The 18,198-nt window shown below is 41.5% G+C and overlaps 1 protein-coding gene across 1 annotated transcript in view; it reads right to left on the bottom strand.

Moving 5' to 3' along the window:
• The window catches only part of map3k15 (mitogen-activated protein kinase kinase kinase 15), a 135,817-nt gene extending 133,652 nt beyond the window's left edge, over positions 1-2,165 (bottom strand). Inside the window, exon 1 of the mRNA XM_072584828.1 lies at positions 1,811-2,165. Within this exon, the coding sequence (XP_072440929.1) occupies positions 1,811-2,147 (337 nt within the window). The 5' untranslated portion in view covers positions 2,148-2,165. The remainder of the gene's footprint in view (positions 1-1,810) is intronic.
• Positions 2,166-18,198: the final 16,033 nt, after the last annotated feature.

Here is an 18,198-nt window from a genome sequence, read left to right on the forward strand (position 1 = left end):
TTATAAAATCATATACATAAGCCTATGAATTCGGAGCTGGAGTAGACTATTTTCCCTCTTGACGCTTCTGTCATTTGATAAGATCATACCTTGATAAGTAGTATCTCGACTGTGATATGTATTTTCCAGTCTATCCTTTGTTGGTCTGTTGAGTCTTTTGTCATTCCAGAAACTAACTTAGCGTGAAAAATATATCCCCTCAGAGAAACAAATTCTCCTCATCTTCATCTTAAAAGGGAGACCCTTTAATGATGGAGGTGGTGTAGTAGGAGTTACAAAATCTCAAAGGATGAGCATAAGTTCAATTGCACTTCTTAAAGAAGGAGCTTGAGCAGGTGCTGGAATTCACTACCAAAATAGCTAATACCTGAGAAAAACCCAGGATGGGTATAAACTGGCAGTGAGCACATTCCAAGTTTCTCTGAACCTCTGCAGTCCACAGTGCAAGAGACGGACAGAAAGGGTGAGATCTAACCATGGGAGACAGGAAAGCCTTCCAGCCAAACTCCAAGAAGGCAACTGGACCAGGTAACCATGCAACGAGCAGGGTAGCATCAAGGACATGGATACAGTGCTACAAGAGAATTAATGATCTCACTAATATTACATGCTATTCACTGCTCTGTAATCACATTGCATATCTACCAAAACTCTCCACCAACCTCAGATTCACAGCCTTGTCTAAGCTCCTCCCCTCACATGGCAATACCCCTACAACACATCAGTGTATTTATCCTTCCAGCTAATCATCCATAATAGCCACATCTCCAACAGATTGTGCCACACGCACTAGTGCACAAATCTCACTTGCACATGTGAGATAACCTCAGGAAGATGAGGGGCTGTGATGTGGGGATACACATGGCCATGATCAGCGGTGGGATCAGATGGATTCAAAGTGTTGCTTTGTTCATATCAAGTTCATTTTCTCACAACTCACTTCCCCCTCATCCCTTAACCTCAGATATTCAAGTACAAACTGGCACCTCATCTTTCCCCCCTTTTCCTTTACTGCAGCTCTATCCTCTTGCCCTTCTCTTTTCAAATTCCCAAAGGTGGTGCTGCAGGTGTGCAAAGTGCAGCGGACGCATGGTGCTAAGAATGAACCTTAGTCACTCACTCTCAGTATCACAGCCTCACACACACACTAGACAGAGTAGCACAGAGACTTGGTGAGTTACCGGGATTAAGCGGCACACCAAGGAACATGGAGTGAGCATCAGAACACAAGGAACAGGAGAAGGAATAGGCCATAGTGCTCTGAGTCTGCTTTATCTTTCAACACAATCAGGGCAGCACTCATTGCGGCCTTAACTCTACATGTTCCCCACAACCATTAACTCCCATTGTTTGAAAATCTCTCTGTCAGCCGTCAACATATTGTACCAGAGTTAACTATTGGCCAGATACTTCCATTACTGCCCCATTCCTCCTTGCTGAGGGATCTTTTTCCAAGCAAGGTTTTGGTTTAACATCCCATCTTCAGCAGGACACTCGAGGGCACGCTGCACTCCCTCAGCACTGCATAGGTGGGACTTTTGAATTCAAGCGTCTGGAGGGAGACTTGAACGAACAATCTCAAGTGCAAACATTCCAGTGGGTTTCTGGAAGTGAAAAGGTTTAGCAATAATTGCATGTTTGTTTAAGAAAAGTTATGCAACAATTGATTTACAAGCAAAAAACGTCGTTTTTCTTTTAAAAAAAAGTTGTGCAGTTGCTTGGAACGCTAAGAGTGATGAACAAATGTCACTTTTATCAAGATAATGCAATCACCTTCTACCCCCCCCCCCCCCCCCCCCCACACACACACCTGCATTGTAAAAAGAGTCAAGCACTGGGGTCTCCCCGAAGTCCAGTTTGCCGAAAGGGAGTTTCAGCAGCTCGGTCTCCCGACTCCTGCACGCTGAAGCCAGGCACTGCAGCGCTCCCCACCCGGGACTGTTCGGTTTGGCGGTCTCATTGAGTACACAGACAGCCCGCGGGCACCGCCGTGACCGGGGCACCGCCGAGCTGAGTGAGCATTCCTCCGAGCCGCTGCCAGCCCCCTGCTGCTGCCGCTTGCTGCCTGCTCCCTGCTGCTCCCTGTAGCGCACTGAGCCCTGGCCCAGCTCAGCACACAGAGACCGGGACGAGCAGCTCTTCCTCATCCTCTTCCCTTCCACTACTTGTTGCAGCACTCAGACGCTGGCTTGTCCTAGGACTGAACTGCAGAATAAAGTTGAGTGGGGGTGGGGGGGTAGGGGTAGGGATTCACCTATCCGAAGTCACCCAGTCACATCTGCCTATTCAAGCTGCAGAACTCTGTATGTCCCGAGAAGCATTAAGTACAGAGGTTAGCTCAGCTGTCAGTCCCCTTCAGGGAATAGGTTGGGATCAGTACATCTATCACTAGGAGAAACACCATTTAACAGAGAAGGAGCGGTTGGGGAATTAAATAGCCAAATATGCAGACTTTAAAACAAAAGGTTAGTAATTGCTTCTACGTCGACCTCTTAGCTGTTATAGAGTCATTGAGATATACAGCACGGAAACATCTCTATGTAAACAAAAGTGTTGCAAAATATCTGGAGAGGAAAAGGCTAAAGTGTTCAAAAAATGACTGTCACTGCAGCTACTCACGTGGACAGAAATCTCACTTCATCCAGGGATTCTGTAGGTTGCCTGAAAGTTTAAAGATGATAAACACGGCAGAGAGCAATCCTGCCAGTCAATGCCCCAGACCGAAGTCCCCACCCAAATCCAAACCCACAGGATGGAACCAGTGATGCCAATGAAATCCCAATCTTTTCAGTGCCATTATACAATGGTTAAGGGTCTTAGGAAGCCTTCAAAAAGACATGAGCCACAATAGTCACTCCGGCCACCACTGAAACTTGTTCATAATGGGTACATTTTCCAAAAGAACAGGAAATGTCTCCATACAAGTGCTTGATGGAGTCAGCTGCTATGTACACAGATAACTGTGCCCATCTGTAATTTAAATGAGTGGCCACATGGGTAAGAATCCCAATAAACAACTTATTTATGGAGCACCTTTGACATCATAAAACATCTTGAAACACATAAAGTCATTGTAAAAACAAAGTATGAACATCTCTTTATGTCAGATAACCAAAAGCTTGGTCAACAAAAGAAGGAAAGTGAGCTGGAGACAGGAAATATAGGGATGGAGCTCCAGAGCTTGGGGTTTAGTCAACTAAAGGCATGGCCACCAATAATGAGTTCATTTTAATTTGCAGCCTGTGGGTTTCCAAAGTCAAGACAAACACAAAATCCAAAGGGCTGTAGCTTTGAAGAAGATTAAAGAGATGTGGATAGCCATTGATGAAATGGGAAGTGAATTTTAAATTAATACGGTGCTAGACTGAGAGCCAATGTATGTCAGTGAGCACAGAGTGATAGGAGATCAAGACTTCCTGTGAGTTAAGAGATTGACAGAAGAGTTTTGGAGGGTTGATTGCTGGAGATCAGCTAGGAGTGCAATGGAATAAATATACCCAGAGGTAATGTAATAACGGGTGAGGGTCTCAATGCAGATGAACCGAGAAAGTTGAAAGCTGTTACAGGAGCCAAAAAAGCAGAGCATAGACTAAGAAAGCAAAAGTCGAGCCTTCATTCTGACTTTTCTTGTGGAAGACTTAAACCCTTTTCAAGGCACGAGTATTACAGCTAATGTTTGAATTTTACAGTAAAGAAGGAACATATATTTTCTCATGTTCTTAAGACATTCCAAAATGCTTCTCAATCAATAAATGATGTTTTGAAACAACTATTTTTGTTACCTTGGCAAATGTGGCAGCCAGTTTGTGTGCACTGAGACCTCATAAAAAGCAAATGAATCAACGGTGACCACCAACTGGAATGTTAAATGGCATGAAAAGAGAAAAAGTGTTGATTCAGGGAGGTTGTTGTAGCTTGCCACAACAGTTAGCCTGCACCACCATCTGGTACAATAAAACTGGAACAATACGACTGGGTTACCAGAATTATAGAGAACAGCTACTTGAATGTTTTTGGATCTAAAGCATACAACATTAAAATATAATGGGGACTCTTCCCCATTACTGTGAAGAATAAGAATACAAGTGAAGTTGATAAATGTACATGGGCAGACAGGGTTGTTTGACTTGCTAAAAGCTTAGCAAAGTAAGTGAACATAATTAAGCTGAAAGGGCAAGGATTCATGTGGATCACTGTTTAAAATTAAGGGATTGGACAAATAAAAGAGAGAGAAAGGGAATTTCTCTTTTCTCACAGGTCACAAATCTTCCTGAAAAGGAACTGGAGGCAGAGTCTTGCAAGTCTCTGGAGGCAGAGAGCAAAAGAGGGAAATAGGGGTAGAGAAGAGAAAGGGGTTGAAGGGAGGCAGAAGTGTACAATAGCACAACGTTAACCTTGACATTACCCCACATGGGCACATGAACAAGGAAGAGGAGTAGGCCATCAGCCCTTTGAGGCTGCTCCACCATTCAGTAAGATCTGGCTGATCTGATTTTAACCTGAACTCTACAGTCCTGCATACCCCCGATGACCTTTCATCCCCTTAGTTATCGTGAATCTGTCTACCTGTGCCTTAATAATATTCTTAAAGATTCTGCATCTACTGCCTTTTGAGGAAAGAATCTCTAAAGACTCACAATCCTCTAAAAGAACAAATTTTCCTCAACTCTGCCTTAAATGCATGACCCCTTGCTTTTAAACAGTGACCCTCTACTTCTAGATTCTTCAACAACAGGGAACATCTTTTCCATATCCACCCAGTCAAGTCCCCTCAGGATCTTACACGATTCAAGTAAGTCACCTCCAACTCTTCTGAGCCACAGAGGATACAGGCCTCACCTGTCTAGCTTTTCCTCTTAAATGAATAAATCTGCTCATTCCAGGTATTAGTTTATTATACCTTCTCTGTGCTATTTCCAACACTTTATCATCTGTCTGTAAATACAATAACCCAGATGCAGTCTCACCAATGCCCTGTATAACTGAATCATAACAATCTTACTCTTGCATTAAATTCCCCCCACAATAAAATGTTATATTCTATTAGATTTCCTAATTGCTGGCTGCACCTGCATACCAACCCTCTGCAAAACATGGATTCAAACACCCAAATCTCTCTGAATCTCAAATCTACACAATTTGGATAATGCTTTTTTTCTATTCTTTCTGCCAAAACAGACAATTTCACACATCCCACATGATATTCCCATTTACCAAAACTTTAACACTCACTTCACCTCACTGTATTCTTTTTATGCTCCTTATATCCTTTTGCAACTCCCTTTCTGATCTATCTTTGTGTCATTGCTAAATTTCTCTAGCATACCTTTGATCCTTTCATGCAAATCTTTGCTATAAGCTGGCGCTGGCGCTGGCGCTGGCGCTGGCCCCGGCCCCGGCCCCGGCCCCGGCCCCGGCCCCGGCCCCGGCCTTGCTAATACACCTCTCATGATATGCTGTCAACCTGAAGACAACCCATTTATTCCTACTCCCTGCTTCTTATTGGCCAGCCAATCTTCTCTTCATGACAATAAATTACCCCCAACACCACGAGCTTTGATTTTCCACAACAATCTCTGATTGACTTTATCAATTGACTTCTAGAAATCTTTTATTTTTAACTGTTTTATTTTTGGCTGCCTCAACCTTTCCCTCCTTATTACTCTTTTTTTACTTACTATATTTTTCTTATATTGTGTCCAATCTCCTGACTTTTCACCTATTTGCAAAGGTATGTTATTTTCTTTCAGTTTGATACCTTCTTTGTTTCTGTTAGTTAAATATGAATGGCAGATCATCCCTTAGAACTTTCATTTGTTGGACTGTATCCATTCTGCACTAACTGGAATATCCAAATGTTTGCCATTAAATCTCTATTTACCTGTTCCTTAACTTTAATTGCGAGTTCACTTTCAATAGCTCTGCTTTCATGCCCTCATAAGTATCCTTATTTAAATATCAAAACATTTATTTCTTGACACCTTGTCCTATCATTGTTCAATGCTAGGGGGCCTATATACTGCTCCCAACAATAGTTTCCTGCCTTCATCATTCCTTAGCTCTATCCAGATTACTCTTACATACGTGTTTCTTAAATTTAAGTCAGTCCTCTCTGTTGTGCTAATATTATTTTTAATTAACAGAGACATTCCTTTACCCTTAACAAAAACCAAAAGAACTGCAGATACTGTAAATCAGAAACAAAACAGAAGTTGCTGGAAAAGCTCAGCGGGATGGCATCACCTGTGAACAGAAATCAGTTAACGTTTCGAGTCCGATGACCCTTCCTCCGAGGATGGTTCTGAGGAGGGGTCACTGGACCCGAAACATTAACTCTGATTTCTCTTCGCAGATGCTGAGCTTTTCAAGCAACTTCTATTTTCGTTTCATTCCTTTACTTTTGCTGGCTTCCTGTCCTTCCTAAATGTCATATACCCTCCAACATTCTGGTCCTAATCCTGTAGCCATGTCTCAGTTAAGGCCACTAGAATGTATCTATTTATTGCAGCTTTTGCGACTAGTCCATCTATTTTTTTAAAAACATCACATCAAGGATGGCATGGTGGCTCAGTAGTTAGCACTGCTGCCTCAGTGTCAGGGGCCCCAGTTTGATTCTAGTCTCAGGTGACTGTTGTGTGGAGTCTGCATATTCTCCCCATGTCTGCGTGGGTTTCCTTCCACAATCCAGCGATGTGCAGGTTAGGTGAACTGGCCATGCTAAATTGCCCATAGTGTTCAGGAATGTGTAGGTTAGGAGTAAGTGTGGGTGGGTTACTCTTTGGAGGGTTGGTGTGGGCTTGTTGGGCCGAAGAGCCTGTGTGCACACTATAGAGATTCTATGAATTCAAAGGCAGTGACTTAAATTCTTTCCTTTTATTATTTTTGTGGCCTCTAGTCTTATGTGTTCACTCGCTCTTAGATTTGTACTCCCTGCCCTTTCCTGTCATTGACTGTTTATCATTTCACACATTAACTTCTTCCTCTGTTGCCTTCTCCCCACTCTTATTCACAATTTGTAAAACCTGGTCTTTTTCCTCTTCCCCACCCCTGTCTGTCTGTCTCTGCTACCAGAAAATGAATAAAGACCCTGAGCCTCACCCTCTCTTTACCCACTGCCTAAGTAGATCCTCAGATCTAATCGTCTCTGCTCCCAGTCTCCTTTCCTACATATTTGTCTGACCATGCCTGGAAAGACAGCCTGGCATGGTGGTGGGGGGGGGGGGGGGGGGGGGGAGCAAAATGCAGATTCACAAGCGCTAGTGAAAATTAGCCCCAAACTGTGATGTAGGCAAGAGAGGTCCAATGAACCAGCAAGCATAGCTGGTAGGGCATGAAGTGGATCTGTGATTTAGAGTGAGAGGAAAACCCATGCCCATAATGAGCTTTTCAATAGTTATGGTGATAATCATGTGTTAAAGTTTGGAATTATTGCCATTTGGTGCAGCATTAGGAACTATTCAAGTATAGGAAACCATTGGGTAAACAGAGTCCAAGTCTTGAACCCAGGAGCGCTGGGAAGAAGGACATTGAAATCCATCTAAACTTTAGAAAATGTGATGGTTTATGATATAGTATGGAACCAAATCAGAGTGCAGCAATTTTCAGCAATTTAATTTGCGTAAGTTAATTCAGGTATATTGAGGCACACAAGGATGCAAAGCTTAGAACATGACCTTACTGCTCTGCTTGTCATTGAATCTTACCACCAAAGCTACAATAAGTTTATACAAACAGCCTAAGATGAAGAAAAGGAAACTCAATTTAATCATGGTCAGGATCCTTTAATTTGCACTTCCTGTGGGCTGCCGTCAAACTTTTCCCACAGTAAATCTTTAGAGGCTCAGGAAAGTGTGTATCAGGTGCTGCCATATACTAGTGTTGCAAAACTCCTTTAAACCAGTTTGAAGTCCTGACTTAAATATTTAAATTGCTTAACATTTATTTTAACAATGCACGCAGAACTGGGTCAGAAATGGCCATTCATCACGAGGTCCACATGCGTGAATATGCTCTATGCAAACATCCCTGCACTTCTCTTGCAAGTATACAAAATAAATGGAGGCCATTCAGTCCATCTAGCCTGTTCTATATTCAAGAAAGATCATGATTGATTTCTTTGTTTGTTCAAAACCATGATAATATTTATTCTCCCGCCTAACAAAAATCTATCATATTTGCCTTAAAAAAATTCAATGATCCTGTTTCCACTGCCTTCTGAGGCAGAGAACTCCAAAGTCGCACAATTCTAAGGTAAAAGTCTCCTAATTTCTTTTCTAAAAGGGCAATCATTAATCTTAAAACCATGCCCCCTACTCCTGGACTCACTGACAAGAAGCAACATCCTTTCCATATTCACCTTGTGAAGACCAATAAGGATCCTGTACACTTCAGTCAAATCACCTCAACTCCAGCAAAAACTAGCCTCATAGCCAACCCTGAAAGACAACCTTCTTAAACTAGGCATTGATCTAATAATCCTCCTCTGGATCTCCAAATTGCATTTACTCGCTCCCTTAAATGAGATCAAAATTCCACATAGAATTCTAAGTGTTGTCTTGATAATGCGTGTGTAACTGAAGTATGACATCTTTATGATTATATTGAATTCTCTTCATAATAAAGAATACCATCCTCTGAACACTTCAGAATTCTCCCCTAGCTGTTATATCATACACTGCTTTCTCATTATTCCTGTCAAAGTGAACAGGTTTTCCACAAGGCCCCTGCCAGATGTTTGCCTACTCACGTAACCTACCTACACTTATCAGGAACCTCACTATGTCTTCTTCACTACATATTTTCCTAGCTTTCTTGGTGTTGTCTGCAAATTTAGTTGTCAAGCCTTTGCTCTCCTCAACTAAATCTTTGATGTGAAGTGTAAAAAGTTGAGGCCCTATTCTAGACCTTCTTTGAGGTTCCACTTATCACACCTTACAAATCAGACCCATTTGTACATAACTCCCAGTCAACCAATCTTCAATACATTCTAATATGTTACTTTCTACAACATGAGCTTTTACCTTCTGTACTAATCTTTCATTCTCCACAACCACCTGATGAAGGAGCAATGCTCCAAAAGCTAGTGCTTCCAAATAAACCCGTTGGACTATAACCTGGCGTTGTGGGATTTTTAACTTTGTTCATCCCATTCCAACACTGGCTCCTCCGCATCAAATTTTGATGTGGCACCTTACCAAATGCTTTCTTGAAGTCAAATTGCAGTACGTTTACAGGCTACCAATTTAGAAATCCCACAACGCCAGGTTTTTTCCAACGGGTTTATTTGGAAGCACTAGCTTTCGGAGCACTGCTCCTTCATCAAGTGGTTGTGGAGAATGAAAGATTAGTACAGAAGATAAAAGCTCATGTTGTAGAAAGTAACATATTAGGTGGTTACCATTTATCCTTAACATATGTGCATATATTACTACTCCAAAGATCTCTAACGTTAGTCAAAATTCACTTCCCTTTCACAAAGCTATGCCAACTCTTCCTTACTCCTCACCTAATATTTCTCGCTTCGTTCACCCCCTCTGTAGTATAGCCTACATGTCTCACTCTGTCTAAGCACCCTATGACCTGTATGTCTTTGCTTACAATGACCTGCCTGTATTGTTGGCAAACAAAGCTTTTTGCTGTACTTAGGTACCCGTGACAAACATCTATTCTGTACCATTTTCCACAACTGCTCCTTGAAAAGGTGAGCTCCATATAAGGAAGCTTGAGAATTTTCTATTGGTTTTATTGATTACTATACTGAATTCATGACCCCTGAATGTGGTCTCCTCTGTAAATGGAAACATGCCTTCCAATATCAAATACTTTTACATGTTTCAAGTCTTCTGTTTGGTCAATCCTTAGCTTTCTCTTTTCTCTGGAAAAATATCCAGTTAGTCAATCATTCCTGACGGATACACGGTCTCAGTTACACTATCGAATTGGTCAGTCCTGTCTGGTGCCTCTGCATCCTTTCCATAAAACAGAGAAAAGAAATGTGGATAGTACTCCGAGTGTAGTCTAACCAAAATTCTATACAAATCTGATGAATTCTCTGCTTTAATTCTATTACTGTACAGCAATCTATTTTTCAAAAATTTCAACAAACCATATCAAAATATCTGTACATTCCTTTATCACTCATGCACTTACTTAGCTTCCCCTCAGAGGCATCTGGAAAATGCTACAAATGCACCCATTGCTTTGGAGTGTAGCCTTTCTGAAAAGATATATCAGACACTTTAACTTAATTTGTATTGGTGATATTTTCTGCTTATATCCATACAAACCTTATAACATTTTATTTTTTTTATTTGAATTTATTGTCACGTGTACTGAAGCAGAGTGAAAAGCTTTATCTTGAGAGCAATTCAGGCAGATCACAGAGTTAAGTAGCATAGATAGTAAATAATAGGTATACAGTGGCAAAAACAAAAACGCAGGTACGGGCGAATGTTAAGAGTTTGTGAGTCCATTCAGTATTCTAACAACAGTAAGGTAGAAACTGTTTCGAAACCAGCTGGTGCATGTGTTCAGGCTTCTGTACCTTCTCCCAATGGTATAAGTTGTAGAAAAACATTGCCAGGGTGGGATGGATCTTTGAGAATGCTGGCGGCCTTTCCTTGACAGTGGGCCTGGTAGATGGATTCTATAGATGGGAGGCTGGCCTTTGTGATTGTCCAGGCTGAGTTCACCACCCTCTAGAACCGTCTCTGATTTTGAATGGTCCAATTGCCATACCAGGTAGTGATGCATCCAGACAGAATGCTCTTGATCGTGCACCTATAAAGGTTGGCATGGGTATTTGCCATCATGCCAAATTTCCTCAGCTGCCTGAGGAAGAAGAGACATTGTTGAGCCTTCGTAACCAGTGCATCCACATGAAGAGTCCAAGAAAGCTTGTTGTGGATGACCATTCCCAGGAGCTTGACGCTCTTCACTCGTTCTGCCTGTGCGCTGTTAATGTGTAGGGGGGCATGAGTAACATTTTGCCGAAAGTCAATAATGAGTTCCTTAGTTTTGCTGGCATTGAGAACTAGGTTGTTCTCAGTGCACTATTTTTTCAGGTCTCCCACCTCCCATCTATAATCTGTGTCATCGCATCTGAGATTCGACTGACTATGATGGTGTCATCAGCAAACTTGTAAATGGCATTAGTCTGGTATTTGTTGATGCAGTCATGGGTATACAATGAGTACAGTAGGGGGCTGAGCATGCATCCCTGGGGGGGCTCCAGTGTTGAGTGTTTGTGAAGATGAAATATTGTCCCCAACCTTCACTGATGGTGGCCATTGGGTCAGGAAACCGATGATCCTGGTGCAGAGAGTGGGGCTTAGTTCGAGATCACTAAGTTTAGTAATTAGTCTCAAGGGGATAATAGTGTTGAAGGCTGAACTGTAATCAATGAGTAGGATTCTTATGTAGCTGTTCTTGGTGTCAAGATGTTCTAGGGAGGAGGGATATGGTATCTGACTTGGATTTGTTGGTCCGATAGGCAAATTGGAGTGGGTCAAGAGTATTGGGGAGGCTGGAGTTGATTCCTGATGAAGGGCTTTTGCCTGAAATGTCAATTTTCCTGCTCCTTGGATGCTGCCTGACCTGCTGTGCTTTTCCAGCACCACTCTAACCTGGAGTTGACTAATGCCATGACCAGGCAAAAATGAGGACTGCAGATGCTGGAGATCAGAGTCTAAATTAGTGTGGTGCTGGAAAAGCACAGCAAGTCAGGCAGCATCTGAGGAGCAGGAAAATTGACATTTTGGGCAAAAACCCTTCATCAGGAATGCCATGACCAGCCTTTCAAAGCACTTCATGACCACCAAAGTTAGGGCTGCTGGGCGGTAGTCATTGAGACATGCTGCATGTGGTACAGGGATGATGTTGACCCTCGCAAAACAGGCAGAGACAGTGGCCTGCTGCAGGTAGAAGTTGAAGTCAAAATCAAACACTTGTATTCACAGTTCCATATCAAATAATTACTTCTGGCTGGCAAGCAAATCTTCAACTGACAAGTACTTCCCTATGATAATGGTAAGTCGTGAAATCAGTCAGGCAGTCCAAATCCAATAGTGACAACCCTCGAGCTATGAAACAGTGTCAACAACAAGCTTTTTTATGTAACTTTATATATTTTTCACAGGACCAATTAGTTCAGTTGTGTGTTTTGCAATGCAGAGTGACGCCAACAATTGGGTTTATTTCTAACACCAGCTGAGGGGCCTACCTTCTCAACCTTGTCCCTTGCCTGATGCATGACGACTCTCAGGTTAAAACGCCACTGGTCATCTCTGTACAATAAGAGAGCAGCCAAGTCATCCTCACCCCTTAGGGACTAGCAAAGACAAAGATTTTTGTTTGACAAACATTTAACAGTTAAGAGATTTAAATAACTTGATAGCTTCAGTCAGTTTGTCAGTTGCAATCAGTTTATTCTCTTTTTAACTATGTGGAATGGCATATTATCTCTAAAATACCAAAAGTGTACCTGATCTCTCCAAACTGTCCCTGGACCTATCCAAAACAGGACGCTCTCTCTTCAACGATTCCATAGCTGTAGATTTAGACTTTCCAGAATTGAATCTCTAATACCATTTTAGTTAAGCCAATTATACAAAAATTCAGGCCCGACTTGGCTGACTTGTTTGCGATCATTACAGCAAAGTTGCCACTGTCTGTAAACAGACCCAGGGTACTCGGAAAATCATAACAGCAAAAGTAAATATTTGTGTGTGTTGAATTTTAACGAATCGGATACATAAGGAAACAAAAAGTTACGACAACTTTAAAATTAACTGGTGTTCTCATGCAACTATTGGAAAACCACTAGATGGCGGTGTTACAATTCAAGACTGCACATTCGAGAATTCAGTGCCTTGTGGAAAAGTCGCTCTCATTTGTGTGGTGTTATATAGATATTGGCAAGATGTAATATTAAATATACAAATATTTCTAAAAAAAGCATACCACTGTAGTGGTTGGGGAGTTAAAGTTAAATGATTGACTCTTTCTTCAGTTCAAAAAAGCATGATTTCTATTCCAGATAATCTACAATCCAGTTATGTGCATGGACTAAATTGCAAGCATTTTTTGATTCCATTACAAATCTGGTTTGCTGCACAGTCACACTTGTGTATTGTGTTTGAGTAGCAAGTATGAAGATAATACTTGTGAAACATTCCTCAACAAAAAACATTGCCTGCACTGTGGTGTTCGCCTCTAGCCACATTTTGGACCTGCAATAAATACCACAGTTAATCAAAACAAAGTAAGTACTTCAATTTTTCTACCTATTGTATTCACCCTGTTTTCTACGGCAATAATCACGAAGAAAAAATCCAAACTGACAGTTCAGCACAGTATTAAGCTGTTGGAATTAGCAGGTCCTTCAGTAAGATGTTAAACCCATTCACCCTCCAGAGGGATGTAAAATATTCTAAACGGTTATTTTAAGACATCTAAGGAAATTTGGACTTGTACCATGGCCTACATGTAGTTAATATTAGGTAAAAAAACCAAATTATTTGGCCATTGTTTAACTCTTGCTTGAGGGACCTCATTGGCTTCTGCTCTTATTGTTTACACAAGCCACCCGATGACTGGGGGAAGAATGCCTCATCTTTTGCCTTGGGACCCTCCAACCACATGGCATCAACATCGACTTTGTTAGTTTCCTCATCTCCCCTCCCTCCACCTCATCTCAGATCCAATCCTCCAACTCGGCACCGCCCTCTTGAACTATCCTACCTGTCCCTCTTCCTTCCCACCTATCTGCTCCACCTTCTTCTATCACCATCATACCTCACCTGCATCTACCTATCACATTCTTAGCTACCGCACCTGCACCCCCCCCCCCCCTTATTTAACACCAGCTGAGGGGCCTACCTTCTCAACCTTGTCCCTTGCCTGATGCATGACGACTCTCAGGTTAAAACGCCACTGGTCATCTCTGTACAATAAGAGAGCAGCCAAGTCATCCTCACCCCTTAGGGACTAGCAAAGACAAAGATTTTTGTTTGACAAACATTTAACAGTTAAGAGATTTAAATAACTTGATAGCTTCAGTCAGTTTGTCAGTTGCAATCAGTTTATTCTCTTTTTAACTATGTGGAATGGCATATTATCTCTAAAATACCAAAAGTGTACCTGATCTCTCAGGTACAGCCTTCCGTTCCCCCCACATTCCTGATGAAGGGCTTATGCCTGAACTGTCGACCTTCCTGCTCCTTGGATGCTGCCTGACCTGCTGTGCTTTACCAGCGCCACATTTTTTGACTCTGATCTCCAGCATCTGCAGAGTTCACTTTCTCTCTGACTATTTAAATTGACTGACACGGGCTTTGCAGTATCCTTGAATCAGGAAATACATAATACGTTGTACAGTTCTTTCTTTATACATAAGAATACATTTGTTTATTCATATTGGTTAAATTATCTGGAAACTATTTGTGTTACATAGATCACTCCTCTGAACAAATCCATCTGTGCATAAACACTAAGCATTCACCAGTATTTGTTGTACACGGACATATCTTTAATAGAACTTGTCCAATTGGAATTGAAGCTTGAGTCATACAAGTATACATGGAGAATGAATTTGGAGCAGACCCCTATATAGTTAAATGTGGATAATATCAGCCCACACAGATCAACAAGGAGTAGCCTTTGCTGTGCGTAATAGGACAAATCATAACTCTTATTCTATTACATATGATATAACAGTTGTTTAAATAAGTTATCAAACTTCCAAAGCAGAAATGATAATCTGAATCGGTGAGTTCTAGAATTTTCCCTAAAACAATATTCCCAGAACTCTCTGCATCCACAAGTTTCAAATGTTCTAATCATTACCAATATGCCAGTTACTCAGACCTTTAAAGAGCTTCATTATCTATAAAAAGAACGATCAAGTTTTTAGTTACAAGGTTGAGGCAGCATGGTGGTTCTGTGGGAGCCGACACAGTGGCTCAGTGGTTGGTACTGCTGCCTCACAGTGCCAGGGACCTGCATTCAATCCTAGTCTCGGGTGACTGTGTGGAGTTTGCACATTCTCCCCTTGTCTGTGTCTGTTTCCTCTGGGTGCTCCGGTTTCCTCCCACAACCCAAAGGTATGCAGATCAGGTGAGTTTGGCCATGCTGAATTGCCCATAGTGTTCAGGGATGTGTGAGTTAGGTGCATTAATCAGAGGGAAATGGGTCTGGGTGGGTTACTCTTCGGAGGGTCAATGTGGACTTCTTGGGCCAAAGGGCTTTATAGATTAGATTAGATTACTTACAGTGTGGAAACAGGCCCTTCGGCCCAACAAGTCCACACCGCCCCGCCGAAGCGCAACCCACCCATACCCCTACATTTACTCTTTACCTAACACTACGGGCAATTTAGATTGGCCAATTCACCTGACCTGCACATCTTTGGACTGTGGGAGGAAACCGGAGCACCCGGAGGGTGCCCACGCAGACACGGGGAGAACGTGCAAACTCCACACAGACAGTCGCCTGAGGTGGGAATTGAACTCAGGTCTCTGGCGCTGTGAGGCAGCAGTGCTAACCACTGTGCCACCGTGCCGCCCATTTCCACACTGTTTCCACACTGAAGGAAATCTAATCTAATCAAATCATAGTGTGGTGTCGAATATAATGTTCCACATTGGGAATCAAGTAGCAAAAAGCCTTTGCGGTACACAGTGACCTTTGACTTAGAGGTATGCAATAGGTGTTGAGGATTTACCCAATGGTCTGAAGGAGGCCCACATTGTTGCAAATCTCGTTCAGATTACAAGTCTGATCATGTGGCTGTATAGAAAGCATCAACTTGTGCTGCCCATTAATTTAAGTAAGATAGGCAAGCGGCCAGTCGAAAGGAGTTCTTCATTGGTAGCTGAATCTTCAGTACGCTGTCAATTTTTTACATTTTGCGATGGGCAATTAAAGGCAGCTTGTACCTTTGGAAACTGTATAGACAACTGGCAGTGAAGCTTTTATCCAATAGCAGCACGGCATAAGTTCCAAAGAAATCCTCTCCCATCCCCAAGACCAGTTTTCAAATGTTACATTCAAAGAAGCAAGTCAACAGGAAGAGTCAATGCTCCATCACCAGATGGTAAGAAGATGCCCAGGCAAACAGCCCAAAACCAATGGGCAGAGGTAGCAAAGCACATAAGTGCAGCAAGATTGGATGGGACATTACTACGCTGACATAGAAGCATTATTGACTAACAAGTTAGGTCTGGCAAGCCTGGATTCGTTTTCCAGGTCACAACGCAAATGTGGACACCATATGGAAACAGGGTCAGGCACATACACAAAATGACAAAAGGACAGAATGTAAAATGATTAGGAAAACATTACAAAATCAAACAAAATTCAAACAAACATCAATTTTTTTTATTGGATTGCAGAAAGCCATTGAATGCAGTGACTAATATCAGAACATGTTACCCAAGGCTTCATATTACTTAATTTACGTGTTCCTTGGTGTAAATAAATTCAGAAGCAAAAAAAATACAAATAATAAAATATAAATGACAGTATTTTGTTTTGAGATGAGACATCTTCAAAAACACTGATGGGAACAAAGAATTCTTGGCACAAAGCTACTGATGACAAAGCTACTGATTCTTGATGACAAAGCTACTGAAGGTGAATGTACCACCCGCCTCAGTCACTCAATCCAATCTAGAGATTGCTTTGATCCAGTAGTCGTCAAATTGAATCAAAATGCTTTTCAGAAATCACATCAAACTCTTTATGCTCCCACTGCCTGCCTTCAAAGAGTTCAATACATATAAAAATCCTGTGTGTGGGTCAGAGAGAGAAAGGAATAGAAGGACATGTTAATTGAGTTAGATGAAGTAAGGATGACAAAGAAGTTTGTGTGGAACCTAAACACCAGTTAAATCTGTTGGCTGAATGGTCTGTTTCAGTGCAGTAAAATTGTATGTATCTATGGTTTGGTTGTGTCTGTTGAAGTATGTGAAAACACAAAGTGGATCTGTCAGCAAGCACCAATTCAGCAAAGACTACATTCTGTCAGCTCACTTAGGAATCTCCCTGGAATGTGTTTTGTTTTAAATTCTGCTGAGGTTTTTAAAACACCTCATCTGACCAGTTTGTTGACTACTCCCTCAGTGAACCAAGTCCAAAATTCATTTGTTGGACCCAATCAAAACATTTTGCTTTTCTTTCTGTCAATAACACATTTCATAAATAAATCCACTTAATAATGAACATTTTAAAAAGCCTCTGCTGATGCCAGGATACGATAACAGAAACAAAAATGCAAGAGACACTCAACAAATCAGTGTTCCACTGTGAAAAAAACCAGACAAATGAACATTTTGACATTTGAAGTAATAACTTATGGAATCACAGAAAGGTTATGGTGCAGATAGAGTCCATATATCCCATCATGTCTGCACTGGCTCTCTGAACATTTTCATTTTGAGCAAATCTCTTTCCTTTTCCCATAACCCTGCTCACTCGTTCTATTTAAATAATCATTCAATGCCCTCATTAAAGCCTCAATTGAACTTGCCTCCACCATACATCCAAGCAGTGCATTAGAGACTGTTGAAGTATGTATAATAAGTTATAAGTTATAAGTTACGCACTGTGCTAAAAAAATATTCTCACCTCACATTTGCCTCTTCTATAAAACGCTTTAGAAATACATCCTCTTTTTTAAAAATCCTTTTATGAGTGAGAATGGTTTCTGCTTCTCTCTGTCTACTCTTGTCCAGTTTTGCAATATTCTTCATAGTTATTTTAAAGTAAGCATGATAAATACTTTGTTATGGCTGATTTTCTCGCTGATCATCATCTGGACTATTTAATTTGAAAAGCTGAAAATATATTTTCATTTCATGTTGGGATATAATTTCAGGATCGAGATGCAGAGGATGCTTTTGATTTTGAAAACTTCCAAGAAGTCTGTCCACAGCATTCTCCTCTCCAATTTGTCTTCATAATGTCAAGTTCTTCATCCTTGGACTCTGCTTGAACCAAGGAAGAGGAACATTAACATGCACTCTCCCTAATGCATCCTTCCTGAAGTGTGTGATCCAGAACTGTAAACAGCAGCCAACAGTCTCCAGAATTTTTCTGTTTAGTGGTTCTGGCTTGTTAGAAAAATATGAACCATGGCTAATGATTTCTTATTCTTCAGTGCTGAGAGACAGTGTGAGAGTAAAGTTCATCATCCGCGCA

This window comes from Chiloscyllium punctatum, chromosome 15, assembly GCF_047496795.1.
Source record: "Chiloscyllium punctatum isolate Juve2018m chromosome 15, sChiPun1.3, whole genome shotgun sequence".
Lineage (NCBI taxonomy): Eukaryota > Metazoa > Chordata > Chondrichthyes > Orectolobiformes > Hemiscylliidae > Chiloscyllium > Chiloscyllium punctatum.